This window comes from Dasypus novemcinctus, chromosome 23, assembly GCF_030445035.2.
Source record: "Dasypus novemcinctus isolate mDasNov1 chromosome 23, mDasNov1.1.hap2, whole genome shotgun sequence".
NCBI lineage: Eukaryota > Metazoa > Chordata > Mammalia > Cingulata > Dasypodidae > Dasypus > Dasypus novemcinctus.
The window spans coordinates 54,554,328-54,577,987 of record NC_080695.1 but is presented as its reverse complement, the minus strand read 5'-3'; the positions used below and the strand labels follow the sequence as shown (position 1 = coordinate 54,577,987).

The 23,660-nt window shown below is 43.7% G+C and overlaps 1 protein-coding gene across 3 annotated transcripts in view; it reads right to left on the bottom strand.

Moving 5' to 3' along the window:
- The window catches only part of SMG1 (SMG1 nonsense mediated mRNA decay associated PI3K related kinase), a 109,881-nt gene extending 108,229 nt beyond the window's left edge, over positions 1-1,652 (bottom strand). For 2 of the 3 annotated variants that reach the window (XM_058286372.1, XM_058286373.1), the window contains exon 1: positions 1,173-1,652. In XM_058286372.1, the coding sequence (XP_058142355.1) occupies positions 1,173-1,261 (89 nt within the window). In that variant the 5' untranslated portion in view covers positions 1,262-1,652. The remainder of the gene's footprint in view (positions 1-1,172) is intronic. The other variant, XM_058286374.2, reaches the window with a different exon arrangement.
- Positions 1,653-23,660: the final 22,008 nt, after the last annotated feature.

Below are 23,660 nucleotides of genomic sequence, written 5' to 3'. Positions count from 1 at the left end.
AAGAGGGACAGAGGATTTGGGAGGGGATATTAAAAATAAGAGGTGTACCACCCATCAGCCAAAAGACTATTTCAATATTTCTATCTTTCTTAAAATGTTAACATCCTAACATTATTTCCAAACTGTTGGAATTACATGCAACTATTAAGCAAAAAGTCTTCTTAATGTGTCTTATATTTATTTTGTAGGTTTCTGGACAATGGTAATGCAAGTATTCTTCCAAGTATTAAAGCCCCATGAATCAACTAACCCTAAAATAATATGTATATTTAGTGGGTCCTTCTAGACACTGGATGCAATTCCAAATTGTGCCTGCATCATTACACTTATTTGATAAGAGAGGTAAGAAGCCATTAGCCCTAAATTAGGTACAATTACCTCACAATCAAAAGAAACGAATATTAATTTTTTTCTTAACTGACGCTAATATACTCAAATCCAGGTTGTGTCTCAAAGTGTGAAGTCAAAGCCTCTATACATACACAAGGGGATATTCTCTCAAAAGTGTCCGGATAGAACTGCTCTTCACCAGAGTAACTGCCCCCGCACTTGGGCGAAACTTCATTTCCCAGGACCAGAGTGGGTCGGAGTCCACTTACACACACTCACGGTCTCATCTCATGCTCCACAAATATCCTGCCTGAAGTCAGGTATATTCCTTAGCTAGAGTTTTGGGTGTTTTTTTTTTTTTTAATATTTCTATGAACACGTGGGGTCACAGATGCGAACAGTTGAGGACGTCTTTCACGTGGGGGGCTGAGAGCGTGGGGAACCAAGGAGGTGAATGGCTAACAGAAAGGGCCCTGGACTCTCAAAATAGCAATTCAAATCCGAACTTGCAGGCAAGAGAGTAACTCGAATTCCCCCCAGCACCAAAACCCCTGTTTTCTCCCTCGCGGGCCCAACCCCTCGGTCAGTACCTCCGGCCGGTTCCCAGGGTCCCGGGTCCCGCGCCGGGGCTGAAGTGCAGCGAGAGGGAGACATGGAGGCCGGGCCTCCCGGCGGCCTTCCCCGCCAGCGCGGGCGGGAGGCGACCCAGGAAGCCGCGCCCGGCTCCCGAGGCGAGGTGGAGGGGCTAGGCCGCGCCTCCCGCTCCCGCGGCCCTAGGCCTCGGCCGGCCCGAGGCGTGGCCCGGGAGGTCGGGGCGGCGGGGTCGGCGCCGGCTCACCCACCTGGGTTGCCAGTCATTCCAGCTCCGCGGGTACTTGGTGCCGCCGCCGCCGCCGCTGCTCAGCCGAGACCCCGGGGCTCTGCGGCTCATTACCTTCCCCGACACGACATGGCCAAGCGCCGCCGCCCGAAGAAGCGCGAGTCGCCGCCCGAACCGGCCGCCGCCGACACTTCGCTCCGGCCGGGGGCTGAAGAGGAAGCTGAGGAGGCGGCGGCGGAGGGCGGGGGAGGCGGACGGCCGTTCCGGGTTCCGCCTGCACCCGCAGCGCAGGACGAGGAGGCGGGAGGGGCGCGGCGAGGGGGAGGCGGAGGAAGGGGAGGCGACGTCTCTTCCAGGGCCGTGCGCGGCCCGCGACGCCCGGGCCCAGGAGGAGGAGGACGGCGCAGAGGAGGCGGTGGCAGCGGCTCCTCACGCTCACACGGCCACGGCTTCCCCGCCTCCCGACTCCGCCTGCCGCGCCGCCGCTACCGCACGGCATGCTGGGAGCGAGGGGTGGTGCCGGCGCCCACTGGGTCGGGGAGAGGGGCGGGGCCCGCGGTGGGGGCGGGGCCAACCCGAGGGGCGTGGTTGGGGAGGGGCGGGGCCGCGAACGGGCCACCACCCAGCTCCGGGGCCCGCCTTGACTCCCTGCGGACTGTCGGGGCGCGGCTGCGGGGAACCGTGGGAGGGGAGAGCTCCATCCCCCACCCGTCACCCATACTACCCCTTGCCAACACACCCCAGAAAGCACCTGACCCCCGGGGGCTGGGCGGTCAGGTGTAAACAGACATCCAATCAAATACCTGGAGCGAAGGGCCCGGCGTAGCGCGCGCGCGGGCGCACCCACGTGCCTTCAGCCTTCACGTGCGCGCACCTTCCCCACCGTCTTCCGGGAAACAGTAAGGAACAGGGTGGACAGCCCCCTGCCCAGCCCGCATCGGAAATGTGCCCTGAAGTCCTGACAGCTTGGCCGTTTCTTCACATTGTAAAATACTGAAATAAATAAAAGGAGGGGGAGGAGAGGAACGGACCGGGACTACCAACCTCTGCCCGGGCAGTGTGACATGTGCTTTGAAATCCCCTCGCCCTAACACTTGCCCACATTCCCCACCAGAAAGACGCTGGCTACAGCGGAGCGAACCTGACCACTGTCTCCCACGTGGTGCTGCCCCGAAACAATTTGCTGTTACATAATGTGACTGAGGGTGCATAGAGGAAAGGTGAATGATTGCACCCCAAACGTGTAACGGGAGTAACTTGGGAAACTTGAGTTTAGGGATGACAGCCAAGAATCTTAACATGAACTACATTAAGGATTATAACCTATCATTTTATTTTACAAGAAGAAAGTCTTTAGGTACTGTTCGTGTAAGTAAAAATTGCTTCCAGAAAGTACCTGAAGGTTGTGTGGCGTTGATACCTTGCCAGGCATACCCCTTCGTCCTTGCGCTCCTGGTTTATGCCCACGAATCGCTCACTAAGGTAGGATCCTGCCAGTGGTGAAGGATGGAACACTAAGTTTTCAAGTGAACTTCTCTTAGCGCCCTTCTCCCCACCCCCATTCAAGGGAAAATGAACCCTTCTCTGAACTGGTGCTTTTTGACTCAACACAGAAATTCCTACTAGGAGTCAGATAGGAGCATAGTCACCCAGCTGTGTAAAAAATAAATTCAATAAAACACCTGAGTTAGAGGGCTTACCCACCCCCATGCACACTCCACTTCCCTCTTGATGAGTGAAGGATATGGGGATGGGTCCTCGTATTGTAAAAGAGGACCTACAGAGGTGTCCGTACCTCCCTATCATTTCCTCCTTTCTATTCTCCTACTAAGAAAATGCCCCTCTTCAATCAAGTCCCAACATTAGGGTCCCTTCATCCAGTTTGATCCTTTCTGGGAGACTGGTATTCCTGCCACAAGGTATTTTAAGTTTGTTTGTAATTAGTGTTTAATTACACAGCAATGTGAATACATTGTCCTTGCTTTTTTTTTTTAAATGTACAATCTATTCATGATTTAGTCTGTCATTTGACATTCAGCAAAATTGAGTGAGCATCTACTGGCCAAGCTCTTAGGGACATGTACCCAACGAAGACTCCAGGGGTAGGGGTCAGAGAAATGGATCTATTACTAGAAATAATTGAAATATTTATGTTTGTGCAATCTCCCGACTCTCCATCGTCCTGCCAACCTGTCTTTCAATCCGACTAGAAAAGTCTCCCTCTCCAAAGCCTTTTCTGAATCGTAAATTCTGAGTTTCCTGGGGTCAGTTTCCTCTGATCCTTTACTTTTTGTGCTCAGGTGAATGAATGCTTCCCCTCCTCTTTGGGACCCTCAGACCCATGAGCAAATGACTGATGTAGCCACTTAAAAAATTTGACTTCCTTAAAGTCTATCCCAGTAAGGATGCAGTGATCAGATTATATCAAGTATTGAGATTTTGAAATGATTACCAGCATCATAACCAGAACCTTAGACCTGAGAAAATTTACAGGTGTCTTTTCAATCTTTTCAAATTATAAAATGGCAGCAAAATAATTTGAAGAAGAGCTCTGGGCTCAAATTCAAACTCCCCACTTATTAGCTGAGGGAGCACTGATAAGCATCTAACATTCACAGATCTCAGTTTCCTCATCTGTAAAATGGAGGTGATAATAATAGCACTGACCTCAAGAATATTGAGAGGATAAATGGAGGTAGTACATGCAAAGTGCTTTGCACAGTGCCTGCCACACAATAACAGTAAGTAGTCAATAAATGTTAGCTAGAAATCAAATGTGCAACTTCTCTGAAGCACATGGCTATTTGGATAATATTTTGACCAATGAAGAGGGAGAAAAGGGGAAAGCCACTGGTAGGGATTGTATTCAGTTGCTCAGTTGTGTTTCTTATTTGTCATTATTTTTTTTACTTTTCCGGTAGAAATAATTAAGCCTCAAAAACACCCAATGCCTGGCACAGAGGTAGTGTGAGGACACAGCAGGTGGTTGAGTGTCAACTGGCAGAAACTTCCTAGAAAGCAATTGAATGGTGTATATCCAAAGACTTAAAATTGTTAATCCCATCTCCCTGCAGTCCTTCCACTTCTGGTAATCTATCCTAAGGAAATTTGCCATACTGAAGCCAAAGTGATTTTCTTAAAATAAAAATCAGATCACGTTACCACCCTACTTAAAACCCATCAATAGCTTCCCATTCTTCTTTGGGAAAAAAATCCAGATAAATCATTGTTAAGAGCCTATGAGAGGGGGGGAGTGGGGAATATCGGAACCACTTATATTTTTTAATGCAACATTTTCTGTGATCTATGTATCTTTTAAAAAAAGAGAGACAATCATAAAACATTTTTTTTAAAAGAGCCTATTAAAGGCTGAAAATTCTGTTTCTCCTACATCACAGTCATTCCACAGCAGCTCATACCTAGAACAGAAAACTAATGGTTCCCAATTTCGGTTGTGCAGTAGAATCCCCTTGCCCAGACCCCATCCCAGATCAATTAAATCAAAATCCCTCAGTGGAGGTCCAGACATCAGCACATTTTAGACTTCGATAAGAGATTCCAATATGCAGCCAATGTTGAGAACCACCACTTTAGAACCCTTAAGCTCTGAAATAGTTATTGGGGCCAACCCAACTCCACTTCCCAATACGTGTGGCTTGTAAAAATAATGCTAAACCACTGGGTGCGGGATGGGGGGGGGAGAAGGGGCGGAATTGAAAACCTAATTTTTCCCATAATTACTTGGATATTTTAAAAACTTACATAAAATATTATTAACTTTCAAAACGTTCCAAAGATTTTATTCTCATTTGTTTTGTTGGTTCTGCTTTGCTGGCTCCATTACCACTTGCTTTCTTTACTCCACTTCAATCACGGTACCTGAACAGACCAAGCCTGTCCAGCCTCTGAGCTTTGCACTTGCTGTTCCCTCTGCCTGGAATGCCTTCCCTATATATATATTTCCCCATCAGGGTCAGGACGAGGGCAAGGTGAATGAGGTGTGCCTAGGGCACAACATTTAAGGAGGCACTCACTCATACTTTCATGCAAAAGCGGGCGGCTCTCACACGACCTGAGAGTGAGTGACTCCTTCAAATTTTGTGCCCTCATTCACCTTGCCCTAGTCCTGGCCACGGTTACCAGGACCTAACACTACAGAGAGTTTTTCCCTGACCTCCCTGCCCAAAAGAGCTTCCCAAGACCCTTCTCTTATTCTCTGTCACATTTCTTTCCTCTCTAGCACCCATCACCATCTGCAAGTATTAGGTTTGTTTGCACATTTATTGTCTGTCTCATCCTTAGGAGACGAACTTGATGAGACCAAAGGCTCCACCTGTTGCACCCCTAACCCCTCTATTCCAGCACACAACACAGCGCCTGACCTGTAGTAAGCACTCAGGAAACATTTGTCTGTAGGAGCAAAATGGAAACTATCGAAAATACAGACCAAGAATAATAGAGAAGAGCATTAATCTCAATCTTCTTAATAGCAAGATGTTGGGAATTATGCCAGTGTCCAGTAATAGACTGATTGAGGGACAACACATTCATAGTTGGAATTTTCCGCCACCATTAAAATTGTATTTATGAAGAATTTTTTTTATAATAAAAAAAAATTTTTTTTAGGAGATACCAGGGATTGAACTTGGGACCTCGTACACCGGAAGCTGGTGCTCAACCACTGAGCTACACCCATACCCCTTTATGAAGAATTTTTAATGAAATGGGGAAAATATTATACTAACACGTTAAATTAAAAAAGCATGAGATTCAAAAGTGACCATGTGCTATGACCTCAACGCTGTTTTAAAAAGTTTCATAGAAAAAAGGCAAAAGAAAATTTACTAAATTTATCTAATAACGAAGGCCTGTGAAAAGTGGGTTCATGCGTGATTTCTTTGTTTCTGCTTCTTGCTAATTTCCCAATTAAAAATACAAAAGTGGTATTTGTAACATAAAAATTTTAAACTAAAGGTAAGCATTCTATAAATACGTGGTGAACTAATGAACAAAGAATGCATGCACTTGGGGTGAGGCAATGACCCACATAAACCAATTAAGTAACCTTTGGCCAAAGCATAGTCTTAGCCCTAATAATAGTGACTGACTCTAGCTAATATTTATCAAGTGTTTCCTGATGCTGAATCCTAAGCCAAATGCTCTGTGTGGGTTACTTCATGGAATTCTCCAAAAACATACTATGAAGTAGGTACCAATGAGGCATTTTACAATTTGAGACTGATGCCAAGAGAAGCTAAGCAGCCTGCCCAAGGTCACCCAGCTGGCAACAAGCAGGGCCAGGCAGGGACTGTCACAGGCAGGGCCAGGAGAGAACATTTGGCCCCGACCTGACATTCGTCAAAGGCCTCAGATTTAGATCTTTGACGTTATTGCCTAATGAAATTCTACACAAAGACCTGGAGACACACTGACAGGAAGGAAGCCAGGATTTTAAAACTGTGTCCCATTACCAACCCACACATTTGTAATGACTATGCATTACTATTTTGTAATAAATCATGTTATTGACTGATGAATAAGTAATTATATTGCCTTGTAGTTGTCATTTTCTTCCCCTTGCATTAAAAATGTTGGGGGGGGGGGAGAGAAGGTAAAAATGGGAATTCTGCTTTCCCCATGATTTTTCTGTAAACCTACAAGTGCTCTAATTTAAAAAAAATTTTTTTAAAGCAAATCCAAAAAAGTGTTCATTTGTTAAAAAGGACATTCTTAAAATGTACCACAAATTTTGTGCCCCCTTTGGTGTTTCTTACATTTATGAGGTATGCAGAACCTCAAAAACTTGAGTAGTCTAATTCCCTCATAACTTCTGAAAGACCCTGGAGTCAGGAATTGAACACAGGCCAACCTCAGAGTCCTTAACCGCCAAGATTTTCTTAGACAGATCTTCCAAATTTCCTAGATGCATACTCTAATTTACTTCCAGAGTAAACAAAAGATAACACTCTCTCTTTCATTTTCTTTAATTCCCAGATCCGGCCCAGGATGAATCCCAATTAGGCACCAAAAATTGAGAAACCTCGTTCTAAAAAAGGGGACTCAAGTACAACAGGGATATTTAAAGTCTAATCTTAAAAAGTAGACCCATGTCACAGAAACATGAACACAGGTGTTTTTAAAAACATAGCTTTCTTATTCCTGCTCCACTCTAGTAAACCTTTGTCACAGGTCAGCCTCCCTCAGTCGGGGCTATTTTTATAGCACGTTTTCAAATTGGTGCAGGAGGAATTTGGCTCGGAAACTTCATGACACATTTGAAATCTCCGCGCAGGCTGCCTCAGCTGGAGGCAGAGCCCCAAGCTTCCATGAATCAGGGCACAAGATGTGCTGCCCAGTGGCTCGCGCATTCTCCAAACAATAGAAGAGGAAGGCCCATGCTGCTCATCAGAAACTTTTTGTGATTTATAAAGTAGAGAATGACTGAGTTAGAAAACAGGAGGGTGATTTTGCCCTGCAGTACAGGAGGATTTGCATGGAGAGTCGAAGAAGCCAGCTCCTTTCCTTCTCATAATTTAACCATTATCAAAGACACAGGTAGGGAAGGGGATGTGGCTCAACTGATAGAGTGCCCATCTACCATATGGAGGGTCCAGGGTTCGATCCCGAAGGCCTCCTGACCGGTGTGGTGAGCTGGCCCATGCACAGTGCTGTCCTGCAAAGAGAGCCGCCCTGTGTGAAGAAAATGCAGTCTGCCCAGCAGTGGTGCCACACACATGGAGAGCTGATGCAGCAAGATGACGCAACAAAAAAGAAACGCAGTTTCCTGGTGCCGCCCGACAATGCAAGCGGACACAGAAGGCAGAAGAACACACAGCCAATGGACACAGAGAGTAGACAATAGGTGGGAAGGGGAGAGAAATAAGTAAAATAAATCTTTAAAAAATAAAAGATACAGGTAAATAAATTGTGGGCAGTCTCCAGCAGCAGCAAGTCTTGCAGGTGATGGGTTTGTACAGTTGCCATTTAGCATTTTCAGTGACTCTTGAGCCTCTATCGTTCTTTTTTTTTTTAAGATTTATTTATTTATTTAATTCCCCCCGCCCCTCGGTTGTCTGTATGCTGCGTCTTGTTTCTTTGTCCGCTTCTGTTGTCGTCAGCAGCATGGGAAGTGTGGGCGGCGCCATTCCTGGGCAGGCTGCGCTTTCTTTCGCGCTGGGCGCTCTCCTTACGGGGCGCACTCCTTGCGCGTGGGGCTCCCCTAGGCGGGGGACACCCCTGCGTGGCAGGGCACTCCTTGCGCGCATCAGCACTGCGCATGCCCAGCTCCACACGGGTCAAGGAGGCCCGGGGTTTGAACTGCGGACCTCCAATGTGGTAGACGGACGCCCTAACCACTGGGCCAAGTCCGTTTTCCCTCTATCGTTCTTGTACCTAGTAAACATCTTTCTGAAGAATTGGATTGCATGGGAGCAAACTTTTTACTTTGAAGGTTGATTGGCAAGCATTGTCTAGACAGAAATTTCTTCATCTTCCTTTTGCCTCAGCTGTTGGTAGGAGCTCCTAGCAATGTAGCTTGGGTTTCCTGTCCACATTTTAATCCTTGGCTTCTTGGGTCTTTCCTAGAGTTCTCCCCCAACTCCATCTTTCTTAAACATCTTGCCTAAGAGCAGTGCCCTTGGATTGGGTTAAAGAGAAAGGGACTTTGTTGGACAGTGGGGGTGGGAAGGGGAGGTATCAGACGGAAATTAAAGTCAGGGTAAATGAGAGTGGTGCCTTCAGTATTTATTGCCATGCCTTGGAGCCTAAACCAATCTCCTGATAGTAATGGTAATAATAGTAATAATAAAATTTATAATAACAATCGTTAACATTGCTACTTGCCAGGCACTGTGCAAAGTACTTTATATAACTAGCTCATTGCTCATTTAATCCTCACGATGACCACAAAAGTTGGTTACTCTGTTTATTCCCATTTTACTGGTGATAAAGCAGAGGTTTATAGAGGATATAACTCTACCAAGGTGACAGCTAGTAAACTGTAGAGCTGAAACTTAAACTCATGCTTGGTTGTCTGTTTACATGCTGTCCCTACAATTTGTTTTAACCAGCAATCAACTTAATTTATCAATTTGTATGAGTAGTCTGCGTTCTTAAAAGCAATTGGGTGTCAAAATCTTTATAGCTTCTGGCAAGTAAGGAGGATAAGTGTTTCATTTCAGAGCTTCATAATGGAAATGATCCCTTAGTCCCATGCCATGGAGGCAAATGAAGGCTTATTCTATGCCGTCTTTTGTAGCTAGAATGATTTGAAGGTCACACCGCTTGGCACAGTGTATGCACCATTTCCCCAGGATACCACCTCTCAGGGGATGCTCCTTGCTGGGCCCTGGACGTGGTTTCTCAGAAAAACCATGGCTTGAGGTGACTTTTGGATGAAGGGGAAGCAGATGGCCGAGTATTACGTCACCTTGGGTAAGGGAAACAGGAATATGAAAATAACAGAATTGTGGAGAAATAGTAGTCTGATCTCCAAATCACCAGCAAGCATTTGGGAAGTGTTTGGTCCCAGCAAACACCAGGGACGGAGGAGAACTAGAACTAACACGGCGTGTCCTGTGCTACCACATTTAAAAGCAGACACCACCATTTTCACCATTTTGTCAAAATAATAATGACCGCTGAGATGTCCCGTGATATTTACCTTTTACCACCACCACTACTCCTCAAGCCCCGGGAGGTAAATATTGTCAAATGCCCATTCTTCACAAGAAGAAACTGAACTTGCAAAGTTTAGTGAGTGACCTTCCCTGGATCACACAGCCCTAAGTGGCACTTGAACCCCAGACTATCTCATGCCAAAGACACCCCCTGCCTGGAAATCATGTGAGGGACATATAAGGAGGAACATTTTCCAGACTATCCTGTATGTACCAACATCATGCATGAAATTCCAAATGCCAAGTAATTCTTACCGGTTGGATCTCTTTTAGAGAACTCTATTTTAAGTATTTTTTAAAAACTTATGAACATATGTTCATCTTGAAAAGATTGATGGGGAGTACCCAGGATAGGAGCAGTTGTATATTAAGGTAGTGGGATTATTAGTATTTCTTTGTTCTGTTCTCTAGTTTCCAAACTGTCTATAATTGAAGATATTTAGGATGGTGAAAAATCTCCCCAAAACAACCCTGCTGTTGTGAGATACTCTAACCTCCCCCCACTCCCCTGCCAAAAACTCAAACAATGCCTCCTGCTACCTGTTATATCAAGTCCAAACTCCTTATTTTGTGCTCCTTAAACCTCTATGAATGGTGAAATAAATGAAATACCATACAGCCACTGTCTTCAACTAGAAAGAATTATATATATATAAATATGTAATGAATTATGTACGCATGATATATATAAACATAAAGAACTATATATATCTACACACACATGATTTTTTCCCTACAATTATTTTTAAGGTAAAAAAATCACTGGCACTGTTTAGATTTGAGGGAACAAAAGTTTGCAGGAAGATTTACACCTACTGAGTTGGAAAGATTTTCTTTAAAAAGGAGACTGTGGAACAATATCTGTAGTATAACATTTCTGTAAAGAAAACATACACATCTAGCTAGTATGTGTCTATCCATGTATTGATAGATAGAGGAAAAGGCTGGAGGGATACACATTAAACTCTAATATATTAAGCTCTTGATAAAACAGTCTTTTCTGCTTCGTTGTGTGTTTCTGTAATACCAAGTAGATGGTAATTAGGGGAACGTTGACTGTATAACCCAGAAGTTGTGCTGGTTCAGACACTTTTATTTTCCAGGCAAGGGAAGAGAGAATAGAAGCAGTTGCATGATAGTCTTCAACTCAGTTGCTTCAAGAACAGGAGTCTGTCCTTTGGGTTTTCTTTTAAGAAAATGTGAAGAGTAAGTGCTTCAGGGCTCCCTCCCCACAGAGGCACACCCCAGCCTCTGGAGGGGAAGGTGGCTCTCAGCAACTAGCAGGTTGCATCAGTTTTCTGACAGGTTGCACTTCCTCCCTTGCTAGTAGTTCAGCTTCATCTCCATTGTCTCAGGCCTCTGAGCCAGCATTGCCATGCCATGGTTTTGTGTAATGTTTTTTTTACGAGGTAGCAGGGATTGAACCCAGGTCCTCGTACCTGCAGAGGAAGAGCTCAACCACTAGCTACACCCACTCCAGGTTTTGTGTATTTTTAACATCCTCCAAGGCAGTTTCCAGCTTCCAGTCTCCAGCCCCAGCTGGGGCCACCTGCCTGGGCTGTCTGTCCCCCCAGGTATCATTGTTATTCTCATTAGTCCTCTAGTCACAGAGCACAAGGCTTGAGTGATCTGCCCTGACCCTATTTCCTCCAGCAGCCTGTGATTTTTAGTGCATGTGATTCTGCAGTACGTAAGGTTTTTCCAGAACTCACATAATATCCTGTGGCAAAAACTCCTGTACTTATCCCTGGGGAGTTAGACTGGGGGGGGGAGCTGAAATTTTCAATTTTTACTTTCTCCCCTTTGGTATTGTCCAACCTCATCCTGCAAGTAATGAACGGAAACTCTAACTCAGTGTTTGCCAAACTTACTTGAGAGTATTACAAAGAATTATAATGCATTGACAAAACTCTAAGAGAACACACCAGGTATAATGCACGCTTAGGTTAAAGTAGACAGCAAAAAATAAAACTCTCTCGAAGACTGAAAAATCACTGTTGCAAGAAATTGTCACAACTTTACTCATCAGATATATATTGAAAACTTAAGACACACATACAGACAAGCAGTCATCAGATTGAAGACATACAAAAACACATGAATTGATTGATAACTTCTGCCTAAACATTCTGTGCCCAGATCATACTTAATATGTTCATACATCATGTAATCTCTCAAGAGACTTCCTGGCAGAAAGGCCAGCATTTTGGGTATTTGACCTATGCAGTCACACAGAGCGCCATCCTTAGAAGGGTCTTGAATTTGGCTTGATGTTCTGCTGTTGCTATTTCAAATACTTAGTGATTTTTTAACAAGGGGCTCCTTATTTTCATTTTTTGGTAAGATTTACAAATTATGTATACTGCCTGGTGTATCGGGTATAGCAGAGGAACAGGCTGACTTTCTCTATAAAAGGCAAAAGGATAAATATTTTAGACTTTGTGGGCCATGTAGCCTCTGTTGCAACAACTCACCTCTGCCCTTGAAGCACTGAAGCACCATAGACAATATGTGAATGAAAGGGCAGGGAAGCGGACTTGGCCCAGTGGTTAGGGTGTCTGTCTACCACATGGGAGACGATTCAAACCCCGGGCCTCCTTGGCCCATGCGCAGTGCTGATGCGCGCAAGGAGTGCCCTGCCATGCAGGGGTGTCCCCCGCGTAGGGGAGCCCCATGCCCAAGGAGTGTGCCCCGTAAGGAGAGTCGCCCAACGCGAAAGAAAGTGCAGCCTGCCCAGGAATGGCGCCGCCCACACTTCCCGTGCCGCTGACGACAACAGAAGCGGACAAAGAAACAAGACGCAGCAAACAGACACAGAGAACAGACAACTGGGGAGGGCGGGGGATTAAAAATAAATAAATTAATTTTTAAAATAAAGAAATCTTTAAAAAAAAAAGAAAGGGCAGACTATGTTTCGATAAATCTTTAATTACAAAAACAAGCACCTGGCTGTTTAGGTCCATAGACTGTAGTTTGCCCACCCCTGACATAGCACATTTTTTCTTAAAGGTATATTGTTGCCAAGTGATTAACAACAACACACACAATAATAATAAGTTTTTTTCCACATAGGGCCAGAATAATTTTTCAAACATAGGTCAAATGGTGTTTAGCTACTGAGAAGCCAAATAGGGGATAATGTGTGCATGTGTATGCCGGCTACCTTTCATTTTCTCCTCCAGATCCACTCTCCGTCCTTTTCCACCCTGCGCTGGTCCCCAGAGGCTAAGCTGGGTGGACTTCATCCACAGGGTCCCCTGTACAATGTCTTGTGGTTGAGGTGGCACCACCAGAAGATGGAGGGCAGGAGAAAAGTGATGTTTGGGTGTTTATTCCTCCAGCCTCCTCCCTGTAGGTCACCTGGAGGTGACTCCGGCCCTCTACTGAAGGCCACTGTCCCTCTCGTATGGGAGCTTCATCTAGTCACCCACTCTAGGTTCCAGTGACCTCTCCCTCCCTCCCCTTGATCTTTGGGTCTAAGGGTGATAGAGACTCCCCACTGTTATTAACGCTGTACTGAACCATTCCTTGTTAGCTTACCAAAACCTTGTCCACACTTCCGTAAATGGTCCTTTTATTAACACTCTGAGTATCTCCCCAGTTAAGTATCCCATCTGTTTCTTGAAAGCCTGTGACTGATCCAGCGAGGTGATCCAGCAATTAGCAACAGCAGGAAGCCACTACCACCCAAAGGGCTCAGGGACAAAAGGGAAAGAAGGTGTTACAACGTCCAAGACCGTGGTCACACATGGTCACAGATGTGGGCCAGGTCTTTCCTTTGGGAGGTGGAGCCACAAAGGAGATTCGGGTGCTTGAGGAAGAGACAGAGAGGAAGAGATATGCCTTGGTTTCTCCCCCTTCTGCCCTCCAATCTCCTGCCAGCACCTCTCATTGGCTGAACCCAGCCAGAAACCAGCTCTTATGAGAGCCTGGAAGACACAATCTTCACACATAAAACTCAGTATATCTCACCAAAGAAAAATCTGAAAAGGAAATCAGGGAAACAGTTCCACTTACAACAGCAACCAAAAGAATCAAATATCTAGGAATAAATTTAACCAAGGATGTAAAGGCCTTGTATGTAGAAAATCACAGAACATTGCTGAAGGAAACCAGAGAAGACCTGAGTAAATGGAAAGAGATCCCATGTTAATGGATTGAAAGACTTAATACTGTTAAGATGCCAATACATCCAAAGTGATTTACAGATTAAATGCAATCCCAATCAACATTCCAGCAGTGATTTTTCAGAAAAGGAAAAGCCGATCCTCAAATCAAATGGAATTGCAAGAGACCTTGAAAAAACAAAATAATCCTGAAAAATAAGAAGAAAGGACTCATACTTTCTGATTCCAAAACTTATTAAAGAGCTACTATAATCAAAGTAGTGTGGTACTGACACAAGGACTAACATATAGGCCAATGGAATAGAATTGAGAGTTCACAAATAAAGCCACACACCTAAGGGCAAATGATTCTTGTCAAGGGTGCCAAATCCACTCAATGGGGAAAAATAATCTGTTTAACAAATGGTGCTGGGAAAACTGGATGTCCACATACAAAAGAAGGAATGTAGATTACTACCTCATACCATATATGAAAATGAACTCAGAATGGATCAATGACCTAACTAAAAGAGCTAAAACTATAAAACCCTTAGAAGAAAACATAGTGAACTATCTTTAGGACCTTGTCCAGGCAATGGATTCTTAGACTTTACACCAAAAGTATGAGCAACAAAAGAAAAGAGAGAATAAAATTGGACTTCATCAAATTAAAAACTCATTCATCAAGGGTCATTATCAAGAAAGCAAAAAGCCAATCCACAGAATTGGAGAAAATAATTGCTAACCATAATTGATAAGTGTTTAATATCCAGAAAGTATAAAGAACTCTGAAAATTCAACACAAAAGACAATCCAAATTTAAAATATGCACAGGATTTGAAAAGACATTTCTCCAAAGTATATAAACAAATGGCTAATAAGCATATGAAAGGATGCTCTACACCATTAGCCACTAGGGAAATGCAAATCAAAACCACAATGAGATACCACTTCATGCCCACTACAGTAGCTATTATTAAAGTATTAATAACAGAAAACAGGGAAGCCAACATGGCTCAACCATTTGGGCACCGGCCTCCCACAGGGGAGGTCCTGGGTTCAGGTTCCAGTGCCTCCTAAAATAAGAAGAGCAGACTCCACCTCCCACCGCAATGAGCTAGACACCACCCCACTGCAATGAGCTAGACGCCACACCTGCTGCACCAAGCACAGGCCACAAGCCAGCAGACGCCACAGCCCGCAGGGAGCAGATGTAGCTCAGGCCATTGGGCACTCGTCTCTCATGTGTGAGGTCCCAGGTTCAGTTCCCGATGTGTCCTGGAGAAGGTGAGCAAACAACGAGCAGACAGAGAAAAAAACGATCTGGGGGAAGGGGTGATAAATAAAGAAAAATAAGGTAGATGAAATAAAATCCTAAAAATATTAACAGAAAATAACGTATTGGTGAGGATGTGAAGAGATTGGAACCCTTCTACACTGCTGATGGGAAAGAACATTCCACAGCTACTATGGAAAACTGTCTAGCAGTTCCTCAAAAAGCTAAACATGGAATTACCATATGACCTAGCAATTCCACTCCTAGGTATATACCCTAACGACCTAAAATAACATGGACTCAAGCAGATATTTGTTGCCAATGTTCATAGCAACATTATTCACAATATCCAAAAAAGTGCAAGTAACTCAAGTGTCCATCAACAGATGAATGGGTAAACAAATGGTGGTATGTAATACAATGGAATATGATTCAGCTGTAAAAAGAAAATTCTGATACATGTTGAAAAATGAATGAACCTTAAAGACATCATGTCAAGTGAAATAAGCCAGATCCCAAAGGACACATACTGCATGATTTCACTATATGAAATAACTAGAAAATGCACATTCATAGAGACAAAAAGTATGTTAGTTACCAGTGTCAAGGGTTGGGGAGTGGGTACGGGTGTAGGATGGGAACAGAGTTTCTGTTTGGGGTGATGAAAGTTTTGGTAATGGATGGTGGTGATGGTACCACAACACTATGAATGTAATATCACTAAGTTGCATACTTGAAAGTGATTAAAATGGGGAATGTTATGTCATACATATGTTACCACAATAAAAATTTAAAAAGAAAAGACAAATGGAAAACGTGGACCTCAAGGCTCAACGTCTGTGCTATATAGCAAGCAGAGCACAACAAGGGATGGTTCTGAAGGCAAGCAGGCCCGGGACCAGCACAGGAAGGGAAGGTTGTACTTAACTTCAGAAAGGCTATTACGAAGGAGTATTGATAACATGAATCATAAAAATCTCACAGTATTTTCCAGGAAAAAAGTTACCTTAGATTCTATAAAAGAGGTCAGTAAGATAAAATATTAAAGATCCCGGAAGCAGATGTGGCTCAAGCAATTGAGCTCCTGCCTACCACATGGGAGGTCTGTGGTTGGGTTCCCGGTGCCTCCTAAAGAAGACAGTGAGCTGGTGCAACGGGCAGGTGTGGCAAGCTGATGCAACAAGAGATACAAGAAGAAAAACCTAATGAGAGATACAACAAAGCAGGGAACAGAGGTGGCCCCAAGGATTAGGCGCCTCTGTCCCATATTGGAGGTCCTGGGTTCAGTTCTCAGTACCTCCTAAAGAAACAAGGAAGATGAACAGACACAGCCAGTACAAACAATGAGGGGTTGGGTAGAAATAAATAAATTTTTAAAAAGATCCCTCCATTGGTCTGAGAATATGCAACAGTGTTTTTTTTTTTACTACAAAGGCACCGATTTCCTTATCAAAGGACTCATTCTCTAAATTAATTAATTACTTTTTTAAAAAAGTAATTAATGAAGTTTCTTATATGGTATTTATAGATTTAATTTTTTTTAGATTAAGAAAATATACTACTAGCATCAGTTGTGTCCATCAGAACAGATTTTAGGGAAACTTCAGAAACATAATTGATGTAATTCAAACTTTTTGGAAGAAAGAACATACTAACAAGGGTGGTAGTTTGGCTCTGTATCCTCCAATATGGTAGCCAGTAACTACCTGAGGCTATTGAGCGCTTGAAACTTGGCTGTTTTTTTTAAAGATTTATTTATTTATTTATTTTTCTCCCCTTTCCCCGCCCCCCTCACCCCCCCACCCCAGTTGTCTGTTCTCTGTGTCTATTTGCTAGATCTTCTTTGTCCACTTCTGTTATTGTCAGCGGCATGGGAATCTGTGTTTCTTTTCGTTGCGTCATCTTGTTGTGTCAGCTCTCCATGTGTGCGGCGCCATTCCTGGGCAGGCTGCGCTTTCTTTCGCGCTGGGCGGCTCTCCTTACCGGGCGTACTCCTTGCGCGTGGGGTTCCCCTACGCAGGGGACACCCCTGTGTGGCAGGGCACTCCTTGTGCGCATCAGCACTGCGCATGGGCCAGCTCCACACGGGTCAAGGAAGCCCGGGGTTTGAACCGCGGACCTCCCATGTGGTAGACGAATGCCCTAACCACTGGGCCAAGTCTGCCACCCTTGGCTAGTTTGAATTGAGATGTGCTGTGAGTATAAAAGACACACCAGCTTTCAAAGACTTATCGCCAAAAAAAAAAAAGTGTAAAATATTTCATTATTAGTTTTTATATTGATTACATGTTGAAGGAATAATATTTTCAGTAGTTATGGTTAAACAAAATATATTAGTTAAATGAGTATTTCCTATTTCTCTTTACCTTTTTTTGTTGTTGTTGCTACTGGAAAGTTTAAAATTTCATATGTGGCTCACATTCTATTTCTGTTAGACAGTGCTGTGCTAGATCAAGTTAAAGGATAAGAATGTATCCTTTACTGAGCACTCTTCAAGGGGTGCAGACATTGTATCTAGGCAGCTCTAGAGATACAAGTGATCCCGGGCGTTGGCAGTTCCTCAGCCATCTCTGCTGAATTGCCTCTGCAGTCTGCTTACAAGACCTAACCCTTGCTACCATTCAAGGCGCAACTCAGGTTTTAACTCTTGCCTGCAGTTTTTCTTTACCATAAGACCTGAAGAAAGTTTCCTTTCTCTGGTTTTCTCATAGAATTATTTCAACCACTTATTTTGGCACTTATGTATATTAAGTCTTAATTCCTCAACCAAACCAAATTGGGTAGTTTTGAGGCAAGTTTGTATAGTGAAATGGGGAAGGCGGCTGGCCTGACAGGCAACATGGTCGACAGGCAACATGGCTGATACCATGAAGAGACCTTGATCATAACCTTGACTTCCCAGTTGGAACTCTTTCCAGGACCTAGGGGAGGCCCTGGATATTCCAAACAGGCCTCACCATTGGTCCCCACCATTGGTGGAGTAACCAGTAACAGTTGGGTCCCTTCGCCTTAGCATTACCAAGGGGAGAAATAATTAATAGCTTAAATGGTAACCACGCAAGCCCAATCTCTTTCTCTCTGCCTAGAGGAGACAGCATCAAATCTCAGTGTGTATTTTTGTCCTTCTCTCCCATTTCTCAGCAAGCTCTGTTCTTTCCCCCCATGTCTCAATAAATTCTTTTTACTGGCCTAACTAAACTGGTGTGTTCTTAAATTCTTTTTTGCAATATAACCAAGAACCTAGAGGAATCCAACATTTCCCCAGCTTCAGTTTGTAACAAACCTCTGATTTTTGGTTAGGAAACACACAGCAGGCATACCATCCCCTCCTCTAGCCCACACCCATGACAGACATCAACAATCAATCACAACATCTTTTCCCTTCAAACCCATTGAAGGTCTTATCATCTTTTGTAAAAAACAGTGTTCCCAGGTGGCAGATACCCATTGGTCTGAGTTGTGAAGAGAGAAGAAAGCTATTTGCTATCTCTACAATAAAGGCACTTGGTGAATATGATTGACAGTAACTTCAGCAAAGAGGCATGCATTTAAATTTCTCTCTTTGTATTACAGGTTATGAAACTACAAAATTAGGACAATAAATGCATTTTATTAGTAGTGTGCTAAATATGTTACTGTTGCTGGATATCAAGCACATGGGCAATTCCCCAACTTCTATCAACGGCCAGGTGGGTTGTGATGCATGCTGTCTGTCTCCTTTGGGATTCTTTTTAGCAGGTACCATAATTCCCTCTCCAAGTAAGAATAGAGCAAAGGATAATGTCATTTTATATCAAGGCAGGGTACCAAAAGTGAGTTTCAAGGAACACTGTTTCTGTAGGATGTTAATAAAACATTCAATGAAAAATAGATTCTCTGGTCAAACAAGTGAGGGCCACCAGGTTCAGAAAAAAGTTAAAATGATTTATTGTTCCTCTCCAGGAAGGAGATCTAATATGTTTCCCAAACATTTTTTCCCCATAAAGTCCCATTTGCTTATCTTAAAGAATTAAATTCTAAGAAGGATATTTTGGGGAATGCTGTCCCAAAGATTAACACTGATATTTTATTTTTGTAAATAGGGGGGAAATGTTGATGCTAGAGAATAGCTAAATTTTTCTTTGTTTTCAAATTTACTTTCTTCAAACCCAAGGTGTTTGTTGCCAGCAGTTATCATTATGATTATTTAAGGCTGTAAGACTAATCCATGGCTTAATCCAACTGTTTTATTTTCCTAGGCTGTTCAAGCATGTACCTTGATGTGGTTCTGCTTAAACAGTGGGAGTCTATTTGCTCATGGTTTGAGGTGGGAAAAGGTTCAAATCAAGGCATTATCAAGACGATGCTTTCTTCTTGAAGTCTGGCGTTCTGGGGCTGGCTGCCGGTGATCCTTCACTTGTCACATAGTGGTGCCTCTGGATCTGTCTCTTCTCTTCTGGACTCTGTTGATGTCCCGCTTCTGGCTGCTCCCTCTGTGTCTCTTCTCTGTCTGCCTGCATTTTATTCCTTCAGAGAGGACTTAAGGAATAGGATTAAGACCCATCCTGATTCAATTGGGCCACACCTGAACTCAAGTAACCTCAACCAAAGGTCCTACTTTCAATGGCTTCACACCCACAGAAACGGATCAACTTTAAGAATGTGTTTTTCTGGGAGGTACATAGAGCTTCACACCACTACCCTTTATTTGTAGATGAGGAAAATGAGGCTTAGGAAGATTAAGTGCCCTGCCCAAGGCCACAGCGCCCATTAGTGACTAACAAAGTAGAAAGCTGGAAAATAAAGAATCATTAAAACATATGAAACAGCCCCATAACTATCACCTCCATGACATCTTGTCTCTTCAGCTCCCCCCACCTATTGTTTGCCTATCTGCAAGAGAAAAGTACATTTTCCAGGAGGGCTGTGAATGTAGATACATTCCTTTCACCTAAACAGAAAATAAGAGAAAAGATTTATTACAGCAGAGAGCAATAGAGCCTCAGAGCTCTCTCAGGAAAGTAGGAAAAGTAAAATTTCATATTGGATTTCTTTATGGTAATGATGATACTGTTCAAAGAGCTTCCCTGGCCCTTATTTCTAGAGTTCTGGACTGGGCTTTACTTGTTACAAGTTGTCCTCAAGATTTGGGCTTTGCAAACATAAAGAAGGTTACTTTTGTGCAGCCCAAACAATTTGCTCTTTGGCAAATCTAATCAGCATAGACTATTGCAAGGTGAGGGTTTATTAATCTCAGCACTGTTGACATTGGGGGCTGGACAATTCTCTATTGTGGGGGGCTGTCCTGTGAGCTGAAGCATCCATGGCCTCTATCTCCTAGATGCCAGCAAACCCCGCCCCCCAAATGTGACAACAAAAACTGCCTCTATGTCCCCTGGGAGACGGGGTGCAAAGTAGCTACCAGCTGAGAACCACTGTTCTAGGTGACTCTGTTGAGGATGATTGCCACTTCAAACCGACAGCGAGCTCTTCAGGGAAGGGACTCAAGGCACATGCGTGAGTCATCTTTGTCTTGCCCTGTCTGGCACATAGAAGGTGTTCATTCTTCAATTCATCATTCATTATTTACTAGAACCGATCATGTACCAGGCACTCTTCTAAGGAGTGGGGATACCTCAGTGAGCATAACAGATAGTCCCTGGCCTCAAGGGGTTTACATTCTAGAGGAGAGAAGGCAGATAATAAAAATATAATTTAAAACAGAAATATATAAGATATTTTCAGGTATTGAGTGCTTTAAAGAAAAAAAATGTACAAATATGAGAGAGTGTTGCCTTAGACAGAGTGGTCTATCAGTTGGGATTAGATTGGTAGTAGGACCCAAAGTAACAACAGCTTAAACAAGATAATGGGTTTGCTTCTCTCTCAAGTAGGAATCCAGAAGCAAGTAGTCCAGGGCTGTTCCGGTGGCTCTGCTCCATGAAGTCCTCAGCAACCCAGGTTCCTTCTATTTTGTAGCTCTTCTGGGCATGGCCTCCATTTCTGAGGTTACCTCATGGTCTAAGATAGGTGTTCCAGTTCCAGCCATCATGTGCCAGGAAAAAAGGAAAAAAGGGGCAAAGGGCATGTGCCAATGATCTTTTCAAGATGGTTCCTAGAAACTGCCACAAGGTATTTCCGCGTATATTGCAATGACCAGAACGTAGACACATAGCCAGCTTAAGAGAAGGTGGGCAATTATGGGCCCAGTTATAATGAGGAGGTTCCGTTTCTGTGAGAGAGGGGAAGAGTGGAAATTGGTGGGCAGCTTGAAGTCTCTCTCAGAGATACTCAAGGAAATCCTTTCAAAGAAACAGACAGTGGCAGTAAGACCTAAATGATGAGAAGGGAGACAAGCTGGGAAGAGCTTCCTGGCAGGGGGAACGCAGTGCAAAGGCTTTGGGTTGCAACAAGTCTGGCAGGATTGCAAGGCCAGTGTGGAGGAAGACTGGCAGATGTGAGATCACGTGGTGTCTTGCAGGGCAGGATAACGTGCCTGAGTTTTCTTCCACTTGCAATGGGAAGACTTTGGAGGATTTTAAAGCAAGGATAAGATGTCATTTGTGCTTTCAGAAGATTATCCTGGTTGCTGTGTCAGGACTGAAGTGGGAGAGGCAGAGAGGAGATGAGTTAACAGGCAATTGCTTTAGAGAGAATGGTGGCTTGAATTGGCATGATGAAGTACAGACGGTAAGAAGTGATCACATTTTGCATACAAGGCTATGGTATTTTGAAGCTGAAGTACTACTTGAGATATTGGATGTAGGGTGTGATGGGAATAAGAAAAAAAAAAATTTTTTTAATGTTTCCCAGCTTTTGACCTGATCATCTGGCACATGGCTGAGACAGGGAAGGCTGGGAGGAGGCAAACTGGAGGCAATGGCAAAGAACAAGCGTTCTCTTTTGGACCATATTAAATCTGAGCTGAGTAGGAAATGTCCAAATGGAGATGTCAAGCTGGGAACTGGATATTTAAGCATGTGGCCTAAACATACAAATTTGAGAGTCATCAGCCTAAAGATAGCACTTTAAGGGTAAGTGTGAAAACAATGTTAGAAATAATTGGCTGAAGGAGAAGGGAAATTATACATTTTAAAGTGCAATTAAACAAATTAAAAACCTAGATGGTCCATCTTAAAGGCCCTTAAACATCTCAGAAGCTGCCTTCAGAATCTTCAAGAGTGCAACTCTTCGAACTGCCTTAGGCTCTCAAGCACCATTCACAACAAGCAAAAAGACTTTTATCATCATTTGTAAAAAGAGCCTGAAAGAATCACTGCTGCTTCTGCTGTACTTGCATACAGCAGCACTGTTTTCTGATTTTTAAAAGATACAATTGTGCAATATTTATGCCACCTTATAGTTGAAATAGGCTTTTCCAGATTCACCTTGGAGAAGTAACCACATGATGCTGTGTCTATGGGAAAACATGCTCTGAATACATGATTTGGGAAAACGACCCAACTGCTTACAACTTAGGAATTGCTACCTTGTGTGGTTTTAATTAGATCAAACCCCTTACTCCAATGAGGTTATAATGTAATAAGAAAAATAATAACACGAGGTAGCATTTGCTGAGCACCTCCTAAGGGCCAGGTAATGTGCTTCTTGGCACTTTACAGACAGAATGCTAATCTTCACACAGGCTTGATGGGGAGGTATTTTTATCCCCATTTTACCAAGCCGCAGAGCGATTGTGTATCTTGCTAAATAACGAGACCTGTCTTTCCTTAGACTTCTCAGGAACAACTGATCATGTCTTATTATTTTAGGGGGCACCTGGCTTACCTCTCCTCTTCACACACCTCTAGGTAGAAACCCCACCATTTTCTTTTCTCTGTCAACTACCATTTCTACTTTATAATGGGTACCCAATGAACATTTATTGAAAGCACAAACTAGAGACATAGATAGGACTACACAGAAAACATAACAGGTGGAACTCTAAAAGAGTCTTGGGATAGCACTTAGTTTGGAGGTCATTGCCTGGCTGACCCGCAGGTGGAAGATGACTTCAGGAACAGTTTGTGCAATTTCAAAAGACAGCAGCATTTAAACTCTCTTGCCACATGCTGAAGCAAGATGGCGGGTGATGTCTGCCAGGGTTCAGCTTCCGCTTCCCTCTTAAAGCCTTGGGGGGTCCAGCGTCTTCTGAGCCCAGTTGCAGGCTGGCACAAGGCTCATCTCTCCTCCCGGGGCTCCTTTTTTTCTGGGCTAGGCTACTCTGTTCTCTTCAAAAGGTCAGCTCTAAACTATCAGGTGAATGGCTCATCTCTCTTCCCCGGACTGCAGGATCAAAGCTGACAAGTTCTCTCCTCTTCCTCATCTATGGAGCTCTCTTTGTTCCTCTGTGTATCTTCTCCTGTATATCTACTTCTGTGTGTCTCCTTGATTGAATGTCAGTTTATATAGTCCTAATGACATGGCTGAATCATAGTCCTAACCTTGATTTAATCAAGTAAATGTAAAGC